General features: G+C 44.5%; 1 protein-coding gene across 2 annotated transcripts in view; it reads right to left on the bottom strand.

The window, feature by feature from the left end:
• Window positions 1–18,063, bottom strand: part of NECAB2 (N-terminal EF-hand calcium binding protein 2) — a 304,596-nt gene that overhangs the window by 137,102 nt on the left and 149,431 nt on the right. For both annotated transcript variants that reach the window (XM_005306290.5, XM_005306291.5), the window contains exons 4-5: window positions 12,121–12,146; window positions 1,237–1,334 (exon numbers count right to left, since the gene is read on the bottom strand). In XM_005306290.5, the coding sequence (XP_005306347.1) occupies window positions 1,237–1,334; window positions 12,121–12,146 (124 nt within the window). The remainder of the gene's footprint in view (window positions 1–1,236; window positions 1,335–12,120; window positions 12,147–18,063) is intronic.

Genomic DNA, 18,063 nt, shown 5'->3' on the forward strand with positions numbered 1-18,063 from the left:
TTACCTGCTCCTTGGGTGTAACTGCAGCATTTTATGTTCTGCTGGAAAAACAAAGTAACTCATAGTCCAGTTGAGACCATTCAAATATTTCCAGAAAGATTGCTGAGAAGATACAACTCTATACAACAAAATATTTATGCCATCATTTACTTCATGTGTAATTTTCACTTGATTTATAAACCGTCCTAGGGCTTTCAAGGTTTACAAGATATTAACAGGAAATGTCCTCTCTGAACATGTTATTACAATGCTCCCATTACTTTAAATCAGATGGCGAGAGACAACCATCTTGCTAACTGAGGCCTCTCCAATTAGTTGCTCCATTGACATCAAGCATGCATTGCCGTTGATGTATCAAATTTAATCTTTTCATTATTCAGGCAGTCTTCTGAGCTAGAGTTTAGGATGGTGATGATAAAACGATACGCTTGAATGGAGCAAAAGGAAGAAATCCACCGGGAGAAGTTTAATGGATCTTTGTCTGCGACACTGTAAAGATTTTTGCCTTTGAGATGCTAACAGATAATTTTTCACATGCTGCAGAATTCAAGACTGTTTCTAAACCAGGGTTTAGAAACAACTGCAGTCATCAGCGTTTACAATATAGCTTGCAGCATTGGCAATACATTTGATGACACAAGCTGATCATTTATTTTCCATTTTAAAACCCTGGTATCTAAACTGCTGATGCTTTGGCCACTAAGGGCTTTTTAGAATAAAAATGAATGATTTTTATAAACTCATTTGTTGTCTATATTCGTGTGATGCCAAATGTCTTCTAGATATTGGTAGGAGGCAGACACTTTATATAAAGACTATCATTAGCTAATGTATAAGACAGATCTTTCTAAAACAGAGCAGATAACCCGGTGAAGGTATTTATACTGATGGATTATTTTTAGGCAACAGTTTCATAATTTCCATGCATCATCAGTCTTACAATTTTATCCCATGGGCATTTAAGATTTGCCTCTTGAACTCCTTATCTACGGTAGCAGTAACACAATAGCACTTGTTTCTTACAAGGCCATCTCAAAAACACACTGTTCACTCTGATGACAACGTCCCTGGTGTTGTTACTTTGATAATGTTTCTGCTACTATCCTATTTACCCTTAGTGAAAATGACTACAGGAAAAGTATTAACCATGCCTACTTTAGACCCACGAGCTTGGAGAAAACGTATCTAGCCACACTCACTTGCATAACATAAGCTACAATAATAACAACATCTCACCCGCTTGGTGTAGTCCATGGCTTTCAGAATGGAGAGGTTAAGGGTCTCCAGGGAAGCCAGAACATCTTCATAGTCTCCCATATGATCAGCAAAATAATCTGGAGAACCAATAGAGAACATAAAGGGAAGATTCTAGGTTAACTTAATACTCCAGGTCTGTTCAATGTTACAAGAGCCTTTTTGGTGAAGAGACAAGGTTATGAAGATTTTAATTACATTTTAAAATATATATTTCTACTATGCTTTGCTTTGAGAACCCTGAGCTAAATTCACAATAAAGAGGTGGGTGGTGGAACATCCTGTAAAGTCCAGGCCCATTGTGAAGAGAGGCACAAGCCAAAGAAATTACCATTGAAAATAGCTATTAACTTGGTGGTAGTTTTAAAGTTCTTTCATGCCCATTTCCACATTTTACCAAAATGCCAATTTTTCTGAATTACTGCCAACACCGGGGTGTACTGGAAGTCTCATAGAAATCCAGTCTGTCCACTACACTCCTCACCTCCACCATGAGACTCCTAGCTTCCTCACCACAAAAAAGGTTCAAAGGTGGTCAGAAAATGGGCCAGATCCTCAGCTGGTGTAAACTGGCATGACTCCACTGAGCTCATTGGCTCTACACCAATTCATAACAGCTGCGGTTCTGACCCTATGTCACCCATTGCATTCTAACTGGAACAGAATCTGTGAATGGAATCACTACTTGTGCAGATTTCTGACAACATTTCAGCATCTTCAGTTGTTTCAGCATCTTATGCCATGCAAGGAAGCGAGCGGGTGCCAACGGGGCTATGGGCCTACGAACTAAGGGTCTGTTTTTGTGTCAAAGGCACACACTGCTCCATGCTGAGGGAGTCTGAGGTTTGCCTCCTTAGGGTACAAAGGTCCAATCCCCCATTGCTTTACAATGTGCAAAGTATGATTGATACCTGGTAGCACTATTTGTCACCCACCCTGTAAGATGTAAATGACTACACAAGGTGTAAGGTCGTGGACAGTTTCAGCCCACAGATCTCAACATTATCACCCTTGAGAAATTTCCATAACAAGAAAGGTACTCATATGCAGTGTCAATTCTTTAAAGGTGCTGAACCCCCTCCGTGCTCCCAGAGAACCCCAAAGGCAGTTGTCCACATTATGGCTTTTGTCTCATAAATGGCAGCCCCGTGGCACTACAGGAAATGCTTGAGTTACAAAAGCACAACAACACAGTACCTGAAAACATTCACCTCTAACTTATTTTTGCACTTCCCTGTTGTGACGCTGACAGACCAGCTCAGGCCAGAGCCATAGGCCAATTCACTTGTGTGAGAATATCAAATGAGTTAAATGTATTAGTATATGTTCAGGCCAACTCACTTGTGTGTTAAAAGAAATCTAAAGAGATGTTAATTGTATTGTTTTCTCCTCTCTATAGCCTGCTGCTTACTATTACATTACATTTACATTATGCATGCCTGGTAATTAAATAACCTTAGATCAAAGTGCAAAATACAGTAGGAAGATATATATACACAGAGAACATGAAAAAATGGGTGTTGTGGTACTAACTATAACGAGAGTAATCAATTAAGGTGGGCTATTATCAGCAGGATAATGTGGTATGATTTTAGGTTTAAGTAACCTTGTATCACAAAGCTCAGTTTGTCTGGGTGGCAACATACATTGGAGAGGCTAAGGAGACTGTCTGTGACTTCATGGTGAGACTGGTATAGTGATCCAGGAGTTCACATCTGTTACTGGTTTAGTGAAATCTAATTATAGAACATACCACCACAGTTTGGGGTGTCTGCCCTTGTTTTCTGATAGTCTGCCCTGAGATAGTCACTCACAATGGTGAGCCACTCCAGACAGCATGACACCTGTTAACACTTTTTTCCCCCAGAAGAACAAACTCCTTGATTGCATGCTCAAGAAATGAGGGCCTTGCACTGGTTGGAGCCAGGGATAGTGTGACATTGTTCCCAATCCTTCACCTACCATTTGCTTCTGCTATTGCAACCCTGAGCTTTTTATCACAAGAGGTGACAATTCATGTCAAGTTGGGTAGCGGGTTTGGGACTTGGGCATACATTCACCAGGGAGAGGGCTGGAACTATCCAACTAATTTAGAATTGATATGCATCAAATGTGATGTTAATAGGTTTCACATAAAGTGCCATGCTGATTTCAGCCTCAGTTATTTCACTGTAGTTAAAACAGACAATAGTTCTATGACAGATTTCAGCCCTGAAACCATTTCATGCATAAGTGGTGAACTCTGAAATTAGACATATATAACAGAAACGATAACTTAAGTGCAGCATCCTCAACTACGCATGGCGTAAGTTTGACTCTAGGCACAAAGCCGACTAGTTTCCATGTAACTGGCATGAACTAGAATTAAAAGCAAAACCCGGTGCTAGTATCATTCCTCAGCATCAAAAAATGAAAATTAATATTGAAGTGACATTTCTGCAGAAGTTGGCTATAAATAAATCCCAGGAGACAATTCCATTATTTAGCTTCTTCTGGCTTAATTAAAACTGCACATATCTGTCTGCAGCCCTAGAACATCTCCAAGTGGCTTGCGTGGCAGTGATTGGAATGATAGCAAAGTGACTCTGTGATCTACAGCACCTCCATGCTCAACCAGAGATAAGCCAAACAGCTCATTTTCAGCAGCAGCAGCAGATTGTATTTTCACATGAGCTAGAAAAATAAATCACTCTAAGGAGTAGATATCAAAAGAAAAGATAAAGAAAATCCATTTCGTAGGTGGTCAAGTGAAAGCTCTCACGTGGTCCTTAAGTTCCACAGACAACAACAAAAAATCTACTGGTGGCAGGGGATAGCTCTAAACAATGTGTATACTGTGCTTGGTTTGAACTCATAATTGCAAGAGAATGTTTTTGAGAGCCCAAAGAAATAGAACAGTTTGTATCCAGGCTTGGAGTTACGCAGGACCAAATTTTGCCAGCAGGTATGAATTCGTAGCCTTAGGTTTTATGTGTGATTAACTTGTGAGCAATTTAAATTACCTCTATTCTAAATGTTTCTGCTTATGAATTCACCATGCAAGTCAAGATCCATGGAGGTAACTCTCAATGGAAGGGTAGCCACAACAAAATAGGGACAGGCACATAAAATGGGAGGACTTCCCCCAAAAGGCCACACCAAAGCACTGTCACTTGCCCTGCAGGAATTGTGGGTATATGTTAGAGCAGAATCTAAAGAATTCTTATTTTGCTAATCTGCATGCCTCTTTCCAGTTTTAAGGACAGATTTAAACACACTGGACTAGTGTGATCTTACCAAGACTTTTATATATATATATATTTATATATATATATATACACACACACACACTGTAGAATTGATATGCATCAAATGTGATGTTATTAGGTTTCACATAAAATGCCATGCTGCAGATGAGTTTGTTAATTGTGACTGTAAGATTCCAGTATGCATTACATGCTGGAGCTGTTCTGATGTCAGAAGCTGTCTTCTAAGAAGCAGTTAAAATCCTGGAATACTTCTCTCTCCTCCAATATTTTGATCTTAAATTTGATCTCCAAAGGTACAATAATAGATTTCATTATTTAGGAAAGTATAAATCACTGGTAGCACGTGCCAAATATATTAAGGGTTTGTGATTCAATAACTTTTTTTTTTAAATCAAGATTGCTGGATTATTTTATAATTTGAAAAACATTTATAACACATTGCTTGGTCTTTAGTGGGAATTACAGAAGTTGTGTTGAAAGCCACAGGAACAAAAATGGTAAGCACCAGTCATGGGATCCATTATAAGTAAGGCTACAATTTAGTCACGGGTATTTTTAGTAAAAGTCATGGACAGGTCACGGGCAATAAACAAAAAGTCACGGCCAGTGACCCGTCCATGACTTTTACTAAAAATACCCTTAACTAAATCTTAGGTGCTGGAGGAGGGAGGGTGCTCCCGCAGATGCTGCTGCTCTGGGCGGGGGCATAGCCTGGGGCCTCACTGCTGCTGCTCCAGGCGGGGAGTGACTCAGGGCCCCACTGCCGCTGATGCTGCTGGGGAAGGGGAGGCAGCCCGGGTGGCCCTGGGGTCAGCCGCGCCAGCCGCTCCGGAAGTCCCAGAAAGTCACGGAATCCGTGACCCCTGTGACAGACTTGAAACCTTAATTATAAGATGTTCCCAATGTGCCTTTATAGGCCCCAATCCTGCGAACATTTTGCAGGACTGGGGCCATGATTTGTACATTGTCAACATGAGGTTATTATACTTTATTATTTTCTTACTATTCTCCTACTTTCATTTTTCAGTAGATTTTACTGGTAATTTTAGGTATTCAGTTTATTTGCATTATTCTACTTAATTCCTCCCACTGAAGTATGTAGGAGCAATGACACATCCAGGATGTTCTGCTGATTAATCGTTTCTCCTCCTCCAGAATTAAGTTGGTCACCTCAGGTAGGGTTACCATATTTTGTGCCTCCAAATGGAGGACACCCCCAGGAGCCCCAGCCCAGCCCCCAGCCCCGCCCCCGCCCCTGCCCCAACTCCGCCCCCTCCCGAAGTCTCCGCCCCCTCCCCTGCTTCCGCGAAATTTGAGTCGGGAAGCCTATAGCAGGTAAGGGGTGGTGTGGGGGGAGGAGGCGCGGCCCAGGCTGGCCCCATGGAGGCGGCCAGCCTGGGTCGGCTCGGGCCCCGGCCCACCACCCCCGGCCCACCACCCCCGGCCCGCCCAGCACTGCCGGCCCGGCGCACCCCCCGGCTCCCGGCCCCGCGGACCCCCCGGCTCGCGGACCCCCCGGCCCAGCGGACCCCGCGGCCCAGCGGACCCCCCCCGGCTCCCGGCTCCCGGCCCCGCGGACCCCGCGGACCCCCCGGCCCGCGGCCCAGCGGACCCCCCCGGCTCCCGGCCCCGCGGACCTCCCGGCCCAGCGGACCCCGCGGCCCCCCCGGCTCCCGGCCCCGCGGGCCCGTACTGGCCCCCGGCCCCCCCGGCTCGCGGCCCCGCGGACCACCCGGCCCAGCGGACCCCCCGGACCCATCCGGCTCCCGGCCCCGCGGCCCAGCGGAGCCCCCGGCCCCCCCGGCTCGCGGCCCCGCGGACCTCCCGGCCCCGCGGCCCCCCCGGCTCGCGGCCCCGCGGACCCCGCGGCCCAGCGGACCCTCCCGGCCCAGCGGCCCCCGTGGACCCTCCCGGCCCAGCGGCCCCGCGGCCCAGCGGAGCCCCCGGCCCCCCCGGCTCGCGGCCCTGCGGGCCCGGACTGGCCCCCGGCCCCGCGGACCTCCCGGCCCAGCGGACCCCCCGGCCCCGCGGCCCAGCGGAGCCCCCGGCTCGCGGCCCCACGGACCCCCCGGACCGGCACCGCGCCCCCGGCTCCCCGCCCGGCCCCGCGCCCACCCCGGACCGGCACTGCGACCCCGGCCCGGCACCGCGCGCCCGGCCGGGCTCGGCACCATGCCCCTGGCCCCGCGGCCCCGGCCAAAGAGCCCTCCCGATTTTCCCGGACATGCCCGGCTTTTGGGGATTTCCCCCCGGACGGGGATTTGAGCCCCCAAAAGCCGGACATGTCCGGGAAAATCCGGACGTATGGTAACCCTACCTCAGGGGTCAAGGAAAAAATGTTCTCTCTTATTTCACAGCTGTCCAGGGACATTATTCAGATGGGGGAGGAGGGACCTGGGCTCAACAGCCCTGGGACTCACTTCAGATTTATGTCCTATGTTCCTAGAGCTCATGCCTCAGTGCTTCAGTCAGCTATTGGCAGAGGTCAGGATGGGCCTTTTTTCTCCCTCCAAATGTATCCTGGCAGGGTTGGTTTCTTTTATCTCCTTCCTCTGAGGCACCAGGAGATGGCCATGCCTGGAGATAGGACATTGTGGGGACAGACCAGGGCTCCTACGTGGCTCTGAGCATTCTCTCTCTCAGATGCTTGCTCACAGGCTCAAGGTCTAACTGATTGACACTGGGTTGGGAAAGAGAGTTTCCTCCCAAGTCTGATTGGCAGTGAGACCGGGGGGGTTTGCCTTCCTCGGCAGCATGTGGGTGGGGGTCACTTGCCAGGATTATCTGTGTATATCTCACTTAATCATTTCCCTGCATTGTGGGGCTTCAGGAACCGGTGCATCTCAGTCCCTCCTATTATCTGCCTGTGTCACAGTAATGCTGTACTGTAGTTAAGAGCTCCACCTGGGAGCTTGCACACCTCTGGTATGAAACTGAGGCCGGGGGGGAGGCTCCCACCTCCCCTAGTCCTTCCCCCTCCCCCAATTGGTGCCCTTGCAATGGAGTTATTCACAAGAGGAAATCCTATTGTACATTTCATACGGTTGTTCTTTCCCCACCCTCCTACTCCTTTAAAAACAGAATAATTTAAAACAAAATAATTGTTTCCAGTGAGTTAGACCAAGTATGGCCATCCAATGAACAAAGACTACACAAAACACAATCTAGTTGCAACATCATGATCCACCTGTATCTGAACAGGTAAGAACATTTTGTGTATTAATGTAGGACTTTGCAAAATAGCCCCAAACAGCCCCCTGCGACAGACAAATGAGATTTTATTTCTATTCATAAAATCTGCTCATCAGTTTGCACAGCAAAATGCTGCAAAACCATCTTCCTCAGAACCTATGTAACTACCCCCAAATAAACAGACACCTACAACTCTTTTTTCCAAGTAGCTTAATTACAGGGATCGTTAATCAATCCCACATATACTCTTCATTCCCAGGTAATGTGATCTCACCCTGGACGACAGCTGTATAATTTTCTGTTTTATAGGATTGTCAGAGAAAGGAAGGTCTCATCAAACAATGCTGCTTTACCTCTATTTTCAACCTAAGTTTATAACGTGATCTGCAGTTACTAGTTGAATGGGATAGGAAACAAGGAAGACCAATTAAACAAGGAAGGTGGAGTGGAAAAACATGTAACTGGCAAATACAAGAGATTTTATTATAGACTTGATTTCTCATATGTCAGTTTCAATGAATGGGACCAACTAACTTCAGTGCAACTAGGAATTGGCTCAAAGTAAGTTAGGAAATAAAATCTGATTTATTGGCTTTAGTATGACTCCCCCTATTGAACTCCATGCCAGAATCATGGGTTTGTCTCAGTCTACCCCACTTTGCTAAATAACAAACCATGCCTGACAAGCAGCTCAGGGTTTTCCCCAAAGGTATCCTAGTCTTATTACAAGCATGGGATTGTTGACACAAAAAAGTTGCACCATTCTAATTTAAGGTGTGATTTTTAAACCGATTTAGTTTTAAACTGTTGCAAAAGGCTTTGCAGATACTGACTTCAGTTGAAGAGTGTCTTATTTAAATGTAGTACAAATGAATTAGGAAACCAAAATAAGCCATTCTTCAACTGAAATTAGCACCCACCCAGGGCCGGCTCTAGGCACCAGCAAAACAAGCAGGTGCTTGGGGCAGCACATTTGCAGGGGGCGGCATTCTGGCCATCCTTTTTTTTTTTTTTTTTTAAACTCACTTCCTCCCCTCTCGCAACGCTGCAGAAACGGAGAACCCATGGGCCCCTGGGAGCTGTAGTTCCTTGCCTAGCTCCCTGCCTATAGAGCCGGCCCTGGAGCAAGGCAAGAATTACATTTCCCAGCAATCCCTTGGCAGCTATCAACAGGAAAGGGAGGAGGAGGGAGTGCGGTAGCTGAGCCATGCTGCAGCTTGCTGTGAATGGAGAGCTGGCTGCTAGAACGGGGTGGCACTGTGAGTGGGGGACAAATGTGCCCAGCCCAAGGAGTAAAAGGCTTTGCCCCAGATATCCCCTTCAGAATCCCCAGACTGGATTAGGGATACTGGTGTGACCTCACCTTGCAACCCCCAAAGAAGGAATTGGGTGGACTAAAGGCACAGTGCACCTCTCTATCTCAAGCCTAGCAAGGGAGGTACGTGGATCCCACTAGACTTTAAAATGAAAAGTAAGGGAGGGGAGGCTCTGCTAGAGGACCTGGGCAGCTTTAGATACAGTACCAGGCATGTAGGAGGATGTCCACTTCTGAGCCATAGAAGCAGAAATTGACTTTTCCTTTCCAGATATAGCTAATATTCAGAAAGGGAATCCAGCACCTGCCTTCCAGATTTGAACACCCTCAAAATTCAGGAGTGCTTAAGCTCAATTTGGGCAGCTGTTACTTCATTTCTCCCAAATCAAATATACTGATCCACTGTAACTTGCTGTAGAAAAAGTAGGATAAAATTGAGCAAGCAATGCTTCCCAGTGATTTTTAGGACTGGAATTGCTATTTTCAACAGCCACTGCTTTTTTTTTTTTTAGTTTTATTTGTTTAAAAGGAAGACAGTGATATTGCATTGGCAGATTCCCTATAGACACAAAGAATGGAACAAAAGAATAATAAAGGCACCTCAACTTTTCCTCATTTATGTAGAACAGTCTTACAATATGCATCCAGATATCCTCCAATCACACAAGCTGAAAATTGTTCCACTTTACTGCAGTTCTGTAACCATATGGGAACCAATCCTGTCTGTGTTTTGTGCACATCCAAAATTCCTGTTGAATGACCCGCCCTGGGAGCGAGTTACCAGTGACCCAGGGCTGGGGCGGCAGGAGGGTGCAGGTTGGGGGGAGAGCCCACGGCTGGGGCAGCAAGGAGCGGGGGGGGGGGGGGGGAGCCCAGGGCTGGAGTGGGGGACAGCCAAAATTTTTTTTTGCTTGGGGCGGCAAAAAACCTAGAGCCGGCCCTGCACCCACCCAGCCTATTGCAATTTCTTCTGTCGACAAGGCCTGGCACTCTAATAAGGACAGACAAGTCTTTAATAATGTTCAGAATAAAAACTAACTTCCATAAGATCAGCTCAAACCCACCGGAAAGCACCGCACTGATTGCCAGAGTCTGATTAGAGTCTAGATGCTGGATTTTTAACTACATAATTGCTGTCTTTGGAGCAGCGGTGGCTCCAGGCACCAGCACTCCAAGCGCGTGCCTGGGGCATCAAGCTGCGGGGGGTGCCCTGCCAGCAGGACCGGCTCCAGGGTTTTTGCCGCCCCAAGCAGCGCAAAAAAAAAAAAAAAAAAAAAGCCGCGATCGTGATCTGCGGCGGCAATTCGACGGGAGGTCCTTCGCTCCGCGCGGGAGTGAGGGACAGTCTGCCGAATTGCCGCCGAATAGCTGGACATGCCGCCCCTCTCCGGAGTGGCCTCCCCAAGCACCTGCTTGGCAAGCTAGTGCCCGGAGCCGGCCCTGCCTGCCAGTCGCTGCGAGGGCAGCAGTCAGGCAGCCTTTGGCAGCTTGCCTGCGGGAAGTCCGCTGGTCCTGCGGATTCGGTGGCGGGAACACCGAATCCGCAGGACCGGTGGACCTCCTGCAGGCATGCCGCTGAAGGCAGCCTGCATGCCGTGCTTGGGGCGGCAAAAAAGCTAGAGCCGCCCCTGCTTTGGAGGGATCTGTGAACGCTATAATGGTAAAGCCACTGATGCATTGTGAAGGTTGTTTTATATGGATACTTTTTTAATGTAATTGTTCCTTTGTGCCATCTTGAAGGAGGTACAGGGAATGCAGCTGACAAGGTATTGTAAAACAAAAAAGCAATCTTCTTCTTCCATCTCCAGGCTGAACAGCAGAAAAAAATTCCTAACAGTGAGGGGTCTATTAGACTGTGGAATAATCTCCCCATGGGAAGTAGCAAAAGCCCCACTGCATGAGTCATTTAAAATCTAGACAAAGCACTTGAGAATTCACTGTAGGAAATACTCCTACTCTATTCTAGCTGGGGAGTTGGATAAAATGTCCGTATAGATATTTTCTACCTCTAATTTCGACGAACAGTGGGGACCGCTCTGGTGATTATATGTACTGTAGGCTACCCGCTGTAAAACATTAAGCTTTGCCTAAAGACAAATATGTAATTGGTACTATAAAGTAATGCTGTTTTATTGAAGCCTGCAGATGAGGTAGTGCCTGAAATTAACCACATATTACTGAATGTTATCTGCTTATTTTTGGGTACAGTTCTGTGCTCATTAACTATATTGTAAAACTTTCCCAGCGTCATTGCTGAACAAGAAAGCCAGTGCAATATGTTCTAAGAATGCACAGCTCAGGAACGGCAGGACATTATACACAACCCCTGATTCCAGCTTATAAATGACATCTCCACTGCATAGGCTGATAGAGATTGTGGAACTGATCAACTAACATGAGGCTCTAGTGAGGAGAGTTGGGGGACATTTTATTATGCTATGATCAGAGAAGGATGGCAGCAACGAATCCCTCTGCAGAGCCCAGATTCAGCCCTAAACCAATGTATTCGGCTACCTAACGTCTCCCTTTAGAGGACAAGGTCCGTCCAGTTGACTAGTGAGTTTGGAATGGCCCCAGCCCCTCCATTATTTGAGGCTCCATTGATACCTGAGGAACCAGTTTATCAAGAGCATCTGCGGAAATGGGAAACTGCATAGTGACGTAAACCACAAACTATGCTAAAGCACAAGGGCTAGGGAGAGTACTTACTTTCACTGGAAGGGATCCAAGATTGAAGTGAATATTGCTGTATGAAAGGTAGAGAGTGATTAAAAAGGGGGCATGATTAACTATATGCCACCCTACCTCATGCCCCACTCTTTAATTCACTTACACCAAGGTTTAAAAACCTAAAGTTAATTCCCCTAATCACGCTGATTTCCAGAGATTGCCAACCACCCAATTTTTCCTACTGAAGTCAACAGAAAGTGCTGGTCCTGAGAGTATTTGAATTCCATTATTTATTCATGAACCTTTCTTTAGTCCCCTGTTTTTTAAAAGGTTGGCCCTATTCTGTATTGGAGTGAAGTCTGTGTGAGCCTTGTTAAAAATAAAGTTAAGAAAAATCCACATTAACATTTGCTTTTACTGAGATAGTGAAAGGGTACTTACCACACAGCTCCTTTGTATCCACATTGCTGTCAGATGGAAGATGCAAGTAAAGGGAGAAAGCAGAAAAACGAGTGTTTAATATAAAGGAAATATAAAGGACCTATGTAGAATTTTCCTAGGTTTTTATCATTAGAGATGGAAATAATGCTCACAAACTTTGGGAAAGTTCTGATCCAGATCTCAACTTTAAAGCTCAATCCCATCTCTGTTTAATACCCACGCTTCTGATAAACCACCCTCCAGCTAGCTATTAACAGTCTTTCATGGTTTCAAGCCTTTAATAAGTTCTTACAGCAGAGCAGTGCCGGTGCCAGACATAATACAATCTGGATACACACAATTCAGGCTCAGTGGTGAGAGGTTCCTCAGCTGCCAAGTCTGGAAGGAGCTGTGACATTATTAATAATTATTATAAGCATTTATAAGGCACCATTACCATCTCTGGGACTTTCTTCTCAATTTGAACTTTTGTGAGATTTGCCAGAATGTGACTATATAAGCAGCTTCCCATTCTGGTCACGTTACTCCTCAAGCGCCCATTACAGGAATTCTTGCACCTTCTCAGGGTACGTCTACACTTACTTCCTGGTTCAGCGGCAGGCAATTGATCTTCTGGGATCGATTTATCGCGTCTGGTTTAGACGCGATAAATCGATTCCGGATCGATCCTGGAAGTGCTCGCCGTCGACGCCGGTACTCCAGCTCAGCGAGAGGAGTACGCGGCATCGACGGGGGAGCCTTCCTGCCGCGTCTGGACCCGCGGTAAGTTCGGACTAAGGTACTTCGAATTCAGCTACGTTATTAACGTAGCTGAATTTGCGTACCTTAGTCCGAAGTGGGGGGTTAGTGTGATGGGATCCTAGACTACTGGATCATTCCTCCAGTCTGGTCTGGCAACTCCTATGTCCCTACTTGTTTAGCAACAACGGCTCTTAATGGATTTTAAAAAATAAAAATAAAAACCAATGGACATTTCTAGTCTTACATTTTGTAAAATGTTCTTTTCATAAGAAGGTTGGTCCAAACTATCCATGTCCTGAATGCTTGAGGAAGCAAAGAGCCTCCTACCCCTTAACCCCCGTGTAGAAGCCAGGTATAACTACAATCCTTGAGCTTACTGCACACGATACAGCCCCCTAGGCATGCACATACTACATGTATGTAAACAGTGTGTGCATACATGTAGAGCACAAGATCAGGAATTAAAGTTTGCAACTAATCTATTTGTCATTCAAATCCCTCTACTATTGCAATCCCCATTTGAGACTTGAAAGGAATTTGAAACATTTTCTTAACAGAATTCTTCTTTATCAATCCATTTATATCCAGGAAAGCTATTTGCTTAACTGAATTCATTTTTGAGCTGCCCGACCTGTCGATGTAAGTGGAATATGGAGAAAGAGGTTTTTAAACACTTATTTCATTACTGGAGGTCTCTTCTCAGTCTTACTGCCACCACCTACTAACTCTCTGGAAGTGCAGGTGGTACCTTGTGCCCTGGGAAGGCTTCAGTTAGAAGCAGCCATTGGCAGATATGGCATTATAGTTTCAACATCAACTGTACAATGGAACCAAGAGAGGCATCCATCTCTGCCATGCATCTGGCACTTCCCACATGTCGCTCCCATTCTCTCAAAATTCTGTTTTTCCTTCACGGATTCTGGGAGACAAAAGGGGGTTCTGCTCTCCTGGCTGCTGGTAGGTTTCTCTTTTCAAACTCTCCTTTGGATCACTGATGTTTTCCCGTCTCTTTCCCCAACACCTTTTTAATCTCATACCAGCTGCTGTGGCCCTCCCTTCTCCCTGCTTTGAAGCTTTCCTGACCTTACCATTCACTGTAGTTCTTTTCTCCAGGTGTTTAGTGCAGCTGTGACAGCTACTGTGACAGCCCTCTTTACAGGAGCACGGAGAGAACGGGAAAGGTCCCAAATATGTTTCCCACTTTGGTAATGATTTGGGGGGAGGGAGGGGGACTGAAGTTGTAAAAGCTTGGAAGGGGGTGTGGGAAGAAGAGAAAGGGAATCTTGATTCCGGCCACCCATCCCTGTTTTCTAGCTGTGTACGTGGAGATTTCTCCACAGAGTTGAATAGTCTACACCCAGAACACCCACCACTTCCCTTAGGAGACTATTTAACATTAGAACAAACTTCCTTAAGGAGTGCCCCCGAGCTCAGTCAACTAACCAAGAACCTTCCTGAAGAACAGCACAACCAAACTTGAATATTGTACTCAGGGGCAGCCCTAGACTAGCTGCCAGCAACTGGTGCCCTAGGCGAACCATGCAGTCAGCGCCCCCGACCCCCAAACCCCAAGGGCAGATCTAGGCTGAGGTTTTTGGTAAACTGTTTTGCCCCTTTTTTCTTTTTAATGTTTTTAAGCTTTTTTTTTTAAAGAGAGGCTTAATTATTCAGTTTGTCCATCTGTCCAATCACTGTTTCTGAGATCAGATAAAATAGAGACACAAAATTTTCAAAATAGATTTATACACCACAGCTAGATGATACTTCAGTCCGATTTCAAATAAAAATGCATTTAAAATGTTAATTGTAATTTTTGTTATTACAAATCCAAAATCATCCATTACACTATCCTGCTTTAACTGCCATTACCACCACATCCAATATAGAAAGAAATAAGAAAACTCTTCAATGAACTTTAACCTGTATTTACGAAACACACCGAATAAAAACCTCCGTGCTCTTAAAACATGACTTCTTGCTTTAAGTTTTGAAAATTCAGTCACTAGTTCTTTTAGATCCAGTTTTCCAGCTACTTCATGCTCTATTGACACTGTGGCAAGTCCAAAATCTCTCTCTTGTACCATTGTTGATATGTTTTTATCAATTTTAACTTTGAGAAGCTACGTTCCCCACTAGCTACAGAAACTGGCAAAGTTAAAAGAATGCGTAGAACTCTAAAAATGTTTGGAAAACTGTGAGTTTATTTTCAAAAAAAAACTTCAGTACTTCTTCAGGAGTGGAATGTTTCTTAAGTCATCTTGAAAAGGCTGAAGCTCACTACACAAATCTGTAGCATCAATGTCTTTTGAATTTTCGTGAGTCAATACCGACTCCAGTTTTATACAAAATTCTCTTATCTGTTTTGCTGTTGTCTTTTGCAAGCTGTGAACATCATATAGAAAGCAAAATACTGACTCTAGCCGCTGCATCTGTTGAAATCTTTCGTCGACCGAGTGAATAGCAGTATCAAGGACTGCGAAGCAGAAATTCACTTTGAACCTTTGTTTTGGGTTCTGAATGGGTGTGTCTCGTCCTTCATACAAAAACTGCTGTTTCTTTTGCCGAATGCAAAGTGGCTCTGGTTCAAATTCTGTCAGAAAGTCTATTTCTTAAGCAAGCTTGAGAGAATCTACCAGTATTCTTTCGAACCCTTCATCATTTCTGAATTCCTCCAGAATATCTTTAGTTTGCTGCAGTTTTTGAATAGCAGAATTTATGTTCAAGTTCTTTTCCTGAAGCTGCTTACTAGTGAGGTTAATCTCGAAAAGGATATTATACCACAAAATGAGTGACGTCACAAATTTGAACTTGGAAAGGCCATTTGCAAGAGCTTCTGCATCTGAATGTGCTGTATTGCCAGATGATTCAGTAAAGGTAGTATCATCAGAAATTTAAATTAGGGCATCATAAATGTTTCCAAGTTCATAACGAAGAGGCTTCAAAGCATCAATGCGACTCTCCCATCTTGTCTGACTAAGTGGTTTCAGTTAGAGAATTCACATGGCGAGTCAGAATCTCCCAATGGCATGTTGAGCCTGAGAAAAACACATAAACACGTTGCACCAGGTCAAAGAAACTGCTTGCCGCCAAACAGCATCTAGCAGCATTATTGACGACCAAATTCAGAGAATGCGCACTGCAAGGAACGAAAAAGGTCCTAGGATTGATTTCCATCCTCCTCCTTTGCACACCATTGTCTTTACCCTTCATATTACTCCCATTATCATAGTCTTGGCTACGTAAGTTTTCAACAGATAATGACATTGTTTCAAGCTCTTGTAGAATAGTTTCAGTCATAAAAGCTCCAGATATCTCCTTCAGTGGTACAAAACCCCAAAAATGTTCCTTTATGAGCACTTCAACATTATCTTCATCTGCAGACTTTTCCATATCCACAAAACGAATGATCATTGTCATTTGTTCAATATAACTCACATCCGGTGTATAGTCCAGTATTATTGAAAAGTATTTTGCGGAATAGGCAACTTCTACAATTTTCTTTTTAATGGCATTTGCTAGGATTTGAATCAGTTCATTCTGCATACTTTTTCCTAAGCAATGAACCTGTGTTTCATGATCAGTTATTTTACGCAGATGATCCTTCATGACTGTATCAAACAAAGCTAGGTATTCAACAAATTTTTAAAAGTTTCCATTACCTGGAGTGTATAATTTTTTCATTTCTATCGTGGCCACGGAATCCTAAATTTTGCCCACCAAGAACTCTCACTAAAGCAATCAGACACGCTAATATTTGTTGCCAATATTCTTCTTTTTCCTTGATCATACGTAAATTTTCGTCATCGATAGTTTTTCCTTTTTTCAACCATAATTCAAGTTCTTTCCAATTTTGAAAAGATTCCAAATGTTCTGTACTTCTTTCGTGTGAAGAGAGAATTGAAGATCTGTTTTTCCAGTCTTTCGAACCATTTTCAGTAAGTGATGTACCAATTGCTTGATTTCTAAACAACTTGCAGCAAAAGCAAAACAGTCTCCTTCGACACTGAATATTGTAACCAGTTTCGATGAATTTCTTCCCCATTAATGAGTTTCATCTTGTAATGCTGAGCAGAGAATTTTCTTTTATTTCCATCCCTAGGGAAGGGAAATTCATGAACTTGTTCGGGTCCATGTTCCACGGGAATTTGCCGCACATTGTCATCACATCTGGGCCATGAAGCTGGGTCCCCATAACTGTAACTTGTTTGTAACTTCCTCATCCGTTCTTCCTTCTACTTCATTTACTTCAATTTCTGCATGTGTCTCTGAAGGTGAATAAATTTTCTCCACTTCCATATCAGTTTGATGCTGTGAGCTGCCCTCATCTAGAAGTAAGTTTCCATCATCTTGAGTTTCCAAACTGCTTTTTTGTGGATGTGAGCTAGCCTTATCTCAAAGTAATATACCTTCATCTTGACATTCCAAACTGCTTCCATGCGGATGTGAGCTACCCTCCTCTCCAAGTAAAATTCCTTCATCTGGATGCTGTGAACTGCTTCCATCTTTATTTAGATTAAAGAGAAGATATTTCAGGAAGGATCCCTGCTGTTTTGCTTGGTCCTTTTCCTTCTCAGCCTTTCATTTATGATACTCAGCTCCTGAGGGTTTTCTTTTTCCTCTTTCTGCCATGGGGCATTTGAATATTGTTATGTACTGTGCTCCCGACTGTAAGCATTATAGCATTAAGGATGGCTGACACATCCGCCACACGGTTGGTGATTTAAACCACATTGCAGCCATCCCAACACGTCTTTTCACTGCTTAAAGGTTCAATGATTAGTAACATATACTTACTTACCTATGGAAACAGTTAGTTACAGCATTTACACGGAAACAAAATGACCTTTTCCGACGTTATAACCTGACAGCAGTCGTTTGGAAAGTAATCCCCTTCCTCACGGTTACCTGCTTGGAGTGTGACATCATCATTTTCATAGTCTATTAAGGGTTAACTCTGTTACTTTTCTTTTATGGACCTTATTTATTACAATTTCCGGCTATGCGACCTTGATGTATATTCGAGTTAGGTGTCACTAGTATTGCAGTTCTTGCCGCTGGCGGATGTGTTTCACTGTGGCTGAGTTATTGGCTTATCAAAATTGCGGAGTGGGTCATATTGACCCTATGTCCCAAATTGAACTTTTTTTTTGCTAAAATATTATTTATTTTTGCAGTAAATAAAAGATCTGACATATTAATAAA

Source organism: Chrysemys picta, chromosome 14, assembly GCF_011386835.1.
Source record: "Chrysemys picta bellii isolate R12L10 chromosome 14, ASM1138683v2, whole genome shotgun sequence".
Classification (NCBI taxonomy): Eukaryota; Metazoa; Chordata; order Testudines; family Emydidae; genus Chrysemys; species Chrysemys picta.